General features: G+C 34.7%; 1 protein-coding gene across 2 annotated transcripts; it reads right to left on the bottom strand.

Annotated features, from left to right (window-relative positions):
- Positions 1–556: 556 nt before the first annotated feature.
- Positions 557–4,897, bottom strand: LOC149577948 (disease resistance protein Roq1-like). Of its 2 annotated transcripts, none has more exons than XM_089826763.1 (4): positions 3,797–4,897; positions 2,287–3,400; positions 1,918–2,190; positions 557–1,804 (listed from the first exon to the last, which is right to left on the bottom strand). In XM_089826763.1, the coding sequence occupies exons 1-4, from the start codon at positions 4,312–4,314 to the stop codon at positions 923–925; spliced, it is 2,787 nt and encodes a 928-aa protein (XP_089682889.1). In that variant the 5' UTR covers positions 4,315–4,897; the 3' UTR covers positions 557–922. The 2 variants fall into 2 exon arrangements, with proteins under 2 accessions (XP_089682889.1, XP_089682880.1); XM_089826754.1 differs by having other exon boundaries at positions 2,287–3,406.
- Between the last annotated feature and the right edge of the window lie 1,634 nt (positions 4,898–6,531).

Here is a 6,531-nt window from a genome sequence, read left to right on the forward strand (position 1 = left end):
ATATCCTGCAATCGTAGCATTCTGTAAGACCATATTTTTGGGGTATTTGGTCAAACGTTTCACACGCCTTATCTTTGCTTCTATATCTTGAATACGTCTACCAGAATATTTTCAACTTCGACATCTGGGAGCATGTCTACCAGAGCTTTTATCAGTTCTCTGTTCCAAAGTTCCCATTTTGGCACAGGCTGAGACCACGCCTGCAAATGGAATCGGCTAGGGTTGCATATAGCGAAACAGTCAAAGATGTTCGTGTTTCCCATGTCCATCAAATTGTAATCCCATCCACGCAATTTAGACTTCTAAATCTGGGAGCTCAAGTTCAGGACAGCTCAGAAAGCTCATTTCTATAAGCAATTCTCAAAAATATATATTTTCAAAGTTTGACAAGTTCTTCACAAAAAAAGTTTATTACTTTCATAGTTCGAGAGTCAAGCAAGTAAATGTAATGTTATCTTTATCAGAAATCTTAATGTAAACCTCATTTCTAAAATTAATTAAAAAAATCATATCACTGTAAAAACAAAATATAATGTTATGCTCTCTAGACACTTCATGCCTATGAAACCGATTATTTTCAAATTATCAGTTTCCAATGGTGATTATATCCAGGGAGCTCAAATGTCCAAGAATTAGCTCCTCAAAACTCCGGACTTTCACTAATATTCAATGTCATTTCATAATTATCAAATATTTACTGGATTGTCGAGCTCTGGCCATTGACAAATAGTTAACTCAGGTTTTGGATCATTATGCATATCAATCCATACAACTCTTTAATACCTGCTATATTTACAATTTTCAACATCATCCCTCAGACAGCTGAGATGACATGGACTTATCTTTCCAAACTCTGCCAAATGACAGATATTTAATTCAGCAAGCTGGAAGATTAGGTGTCCCTAACACATGTTTCAAATGTTTAAACTTTGAAATATTTAATTCCGCGAGTTCGAATATTAGGTGCACCTGGTAAACATTTCAAACTTCTACAATTTGTAATTGTCATCCTTTTCACACAGCTGAGATGACCTAGAGGGAACTGTTCAAGATCTGCACACTGATGAATATTGAGCTCCACAAGCTTTTGAAGATTCGGTGTACCTGATATATTTCTCAGTCCTTGACAATTTTTAATTGTGATCTTTTCCAGACAGCTGAGATGATCTAGAGTTAGCTCCTCGATTTCTGAGCATTGACAAATAGTCAACTCTGCGAGGTTTTGTAGATTGGCAATTGTGACTGTTTCCAGACAGCTGAGATGACTTATAGTTAGCTCCTCAAGCTCTGAGCATTGACTAATATTCAGTAGCACAATATTTGCAAGATTAGATATTCCTGATACCATTTTCAAGTGTTTACAATCTACAACTGTGATGGTCTCTAAACAGCTAAGATGACCTAGAACTAGCTCCTGAAGCTCTTCGCATTGATGAATATTCAACTCAACAAGCTTTGGAAGATTAGATGTCCCTGAGATATTTTTTAAATGTTTACAATCTACAATTGTGATCCTCTCCAGACAGATGAGATGACCAAGAGTCACCTCAACGAGCTCTGAGCATTGACTAATGTTCAATAGCACAAGCTTTGCAAGATTAGATATTCCTGAAACATTTTTCAAATGTTTACAATCTACAACTGTGATCATTTCTAGACAACTGAGATGACCTAGAGTTAGCTCCTCAAGCTCTGCGCATTGATGAATATTCAACTCCACAAGCTTTGCAATATTAGATATTCTTGATATACTTCTCAAATGTTTACAATTTGTAATATCAAGACTCTTCAACTGGGATGGAGCCTGGATTCAAAGATAAATTTGTGTAAAGCCCTCAATAATTTAAAAAAGGGCTTGAAATTTTTTACCATACCTTTAAAGGAGATTCAGTCTTTCCACTAAGAAGATTCAAATACCTGTAGACGATTCTTCCACAATGTTGTAAATCGCCCGCCTTTGATTTTCAGACACTGTAAATTTTGAAGAGGAATCCATGAAGGAATGCTCTTCGTTGATTGTTTTGAGGAATTGCCCTCAAGCTCGAGCCACAGTAAGGAAGTTGATGCCCCAGCACTACTGTCTGTCTGCCTTATGAAGAATGTCACTCGAGATTTCATGGATTCGTCAAAAATGGAATGGAAACATCTGATATTGGTATCAGTGAGGATATTTCTGAAACTCCTTAATTCCTACATACACAGAAGTGGCTTGGTTTTCTATTAATATGGCAAATATGTAAAAAATAAGACAGTATTAAGGACAGATCTGGGGTTTAACAAGCATACCAAACATTTCAAATCATCAGGACGCCACAAGCGATGAGGAGGGCTGAGCTCAAGGGCCATTTCTCTTCCCAAGTCCCTCAGGTGGTCATGCATTCGCAAATCTACATTTGTTTCTTCGACAAGACACTTATCTCTGAGTGTTTCAAGTGCATGTTGAGCATTCCATCCCGATCCCTCCCATACTCTTTCAGCCATACTGTGCTCTCTGCCCCCAAAGAAACAAGCAATGTCCATGAAAACCTGTTTCTCTTCAGCATTCAGTGCATCAAAACTTATTCTCAACCTTTGCTTTACGTCCCGAGGCAGAGTCTTTCTAACTTCAACCAATTCTGACCTCCAATAATCCCCACTCCTACCACGAACGTGCCTGCCCAAAACTTGGAGTGACAGAGGTATCCCTCCACACACATCTACGAAGGATTTTACCAGCTCCTCATACCCGCTCAATGGAATAGGTTGCCCAAAGGCATGCCGACAGAAGAGTTCGCTGCCATGATTCCTATCCATTCCTCCTAAACGATAACGATCATTAATGCCTGCTGATATCAGCACTCCAATGTCACGGGTTGTGACAATAACCATACTATTACCCAGCTTATGTAAAATATCCATAATCAGGAGAGCATTTAACTGTTCTACATGATCTATGTCATCTAGAACAATTAGAAAGCTCAAATTGGCAGGGGTCTTTTGTAGACTGTCTTTCAGATAGCTTGTTCCTTCTTCTATACTTCTAAATCTGAGATCTTTATCAAAGAGATCTTTAAGAAGCTTAAGTTGCAAAGAAGGTAAATCTCTTCTCTCAGATGCTTCTCTCACATCAAACAAAAAACTTGCTCTATGATAATTTGAACTCTTTCGGTTAAACAACTCTTTGGCAAGAGTTGTCTTTCTCAATCCACCCATGCCAAAAATTCCAACCACCCTAGCCCTATTCTTCCCTTCCTTCAGCCCACACTGGTTTTCAAAATCTTGTACAAGTTCTTCAAGGCAACGCCTTTCAAAATCTTTGACAAGATTGTTAAGCCCTACTGGATGTTGAGCAACATGTAAAGGTGTTTTCCTTTGTACTTCTTTTTGCACGGCTGCCACTATGTTTTGGCAATGGCAGTCACTGTAACTTTATACCACATAAGAAGGATTCCATTAGAAAATTAGGAAACTGTATTTGGTAAAAGAGAGGAAAATTAATAAAATACGACATAGTTCAAGGAGATTCCATGAAAGAATTGTTCAACCATGTCCGAAGAAAAATACTTTTATAAGACAACGAGTACAAAAAATTACAGAGATGATTCCATGAGACGATTGTTCTACCAAATCTGAAGGTTAAAAAAAATTATAAGGTTCAACTACCAAAAATTATAAAGATGGCTCCATGAGAAAGTTGTTCAACAAAATCTTAAAGGAATTTTTTATTTAAGATACAACCATGGGAAAATTGCTCAATCAAATCTGAAGGAAAAAATTTATTAAAAATGTAACTACCAAGAATTACAAAGAATATTACCTGTCTGATTCTTCCCCAGCAATAAGTGAAAGAGATCTAAGGGCTTCCTTCCACTCGCTAAGCTTGTCGAGGTACCTGCCCTTCTCTTCATGTTTAATGAATGCTTCAGCATATGCTCCCTTCTCTATGTAGCGGAGATCACTAGGCTTCACTCCATAAAACACTGGGATAATTTTGGCCTGGCCTTGTAACATGAGAAGCAGCTCAGCCAAACACCAAGGTGAGTCTGCATAACCTCTAGAAAAGATTGCTACATGTACCGAAGCAGAACGGATAGCTGTCTCAATAGTTGAAGGAAATGAATCCCCAAGTTGTTTCTCTTGGGAATCAAGAAACGTCCGTATCCCCAACTGCTCCAGGGAATTGTAAAGCTGAATAGCAAGAGATTGTTTGACATCGGGCCCTCTGTGATTAATGAACACATCAAACAATCTTGGAGATTCACAAACCATCCTTCTTTTGCCAGAGAAAGCACCAAATTCCTGATTTTGCTTCTGAGATGTTGAAGAAGATGCCATTTATTCCAATTCAAACGCTCACTAGTCGTTGAAAAAGAAACAGAGCAGGGCGAGAAGGATTTGATTGCAATTATGAGTTTGTGTTCAAGGAGAAGGATAGAGTGGGCTAAATAGGTAATACTGAAGTCAAGCTCAGTACTCTCCTCGAAATTACGAGAAAAATAAGAGCAAGGAAAACGCCTAGAAATTAGGGGCCGACCTCTTTTAGAAGTTTGGTCGGGTCAATCCTTTACCAGAAACATTCAAAGCGAGAAATTAAAAAGGAAATAGTTGAAAAGTTGGATAATTACCGACCTGTTCAAAGGAAAGAGCAAAAGGGAAATCTGAAAATGCTTTGACTGAATACAAATTTTTGCCATGGCCGGTCTCAATCTGGTTTCTAGGATGAAACTGTCGAAGCCAGCACCCTCGGCACTGGCTAAATAGCCACGAAAATGCACCAGCTATCAGGCAGTGCCGTTTGCACCGTCAATTATGTAGTCTGCATGAAACGTTCTATTTTGATCCGTCTGACAGTCCGTAAATGAGTTTCCCTGACATCCTCTGACATCGTACCAAAATGTGCTGTGCTTCGTTGAAAAGATGGGAATATAATAAAAAAATTACTACATTTTATATCGCTGTTTATCTCAGCCTTATTTTATATCAAATTTACTATGTAAGTTTCTAATTTTTTTGTATTTTATTTTAGAATAATTGTAAGCTTATATATATATAAAATTTATAATATGTTATTAAATAATGTATAAATACTAAATAAAATACTATATTACTTATAACTGATTTTTTAACCATTTATTAATAAGTTGAAATGTAATTTTTTTAGTGAGGGTTTGGTTATTTTAATGCATTTTAAGAATAATATAATTGTACAAAAATTAATTTATAAATAATTTATCTTAGTTTTTCTTAAAATTTAAATATTTGAATCAATTTAATTTGTATATGATAAATATTTTAGATCATAAATTCATCTTGGGATATGATAGAGTTCTAGCTAAAATAGATAAATTGTGTTTAAAGTAATATGAATGTATAAATATAATGAATAAGTGAATATAGTTTGCCAATATTATAATTTCTTAATTTATAAAAAATATTCAAAAAATTGAAAGATAGAATTCAACTCCTTTGATACAAAATAAGATAAAATAAATTATCTCCATCAAAAACTTCCTATTTGATCAAAGTACAACACATCTAATATATAGCCTTGCTCCACAAAGACACTTCTATTACCCATATCCAAGACCTATCTAATGATTTATTACATTTTTATCGCCCTTAACTTCATCTTAAAAGATGACATGGCTTACAATATTGTTGATTCCTATAATTTTTGGCAATTTTAAGTGATGCAATTTATAAACTTCATTAGCTGAAAGATATTCTTGATTTAAACATAAAAAGAATGATTCAATCAAGCTATACAAGTCGACAACTATTAACTAATCTTTTATTTTAGACAAACACTCTAAGATGGTGACAAAGTAGTATACCTAATTTTTTCCACTTATTAGGTTTTGTAGGTTTTGCAGCTCTTTATGATTTATCAAGATTCAAACTCACCTCTTGAAACACTGTGATGTGTGATACTTAAACAAAGAAACATTTTAAGTATCTAACATTAATCTTTTTACAATCTTATAATTATTTCTACATTTTGGTGATCTTAATATTCATTTAGATAGCCCTTGCTAAATTTTCATTTATTTTCCTTCTAAACAAGTATCTCTTTATATTTCCTTTTAAACATGTATATTTAGAGATCTTTTTTAAGGTGCTTACTACATCTTACCACAAAGGAAAAGTTGATCCAGCTGCATACATATTCCAGAATCCAAATAATAAAATAATAAAACCCACTCAACCTGTGCTAAGTGACTTAGCTCAAGATCTTCCACAAAAATAATGCAAACCAGGAAAAAAGGGCAGATTTCGCAAGAAATTTTACAAAAACACATCATAGTAGATATTTTTAGAAAGAAACTAGCCATAACATAGGTAATTACCAATTATGGTGGCAATTATGTTTTTAAATATGTATATTTCAATAATTTAAATTCTAATAGATAAAGTTTACATTTACTACAAGGTTAAATTAAATGGAACACTTTCCAAAGGACAAATTAGTAGAGTTTATTTCCTAGATACTATAATATATATAATTTATCTTTTTACCTAATAAAGCACATACTTTATACATAACATTATAGA

The sequence above is a fragment of the Cupressus sempervirens genome, chromosome 1, assembly GCF_028749045.1.
Source record: "Cupressus sempervirens isolate cs-2001-9-10 chromosome 1, ASM2874904v1, whole genome shotgun sequence".
Taxonomy (NCBI): Eukaryota; Viridiplantae; Streptophyta; class Pinopsida; order Cupressales; family Cupressaceae; genus Cupressus; species Cupressus sempervirens.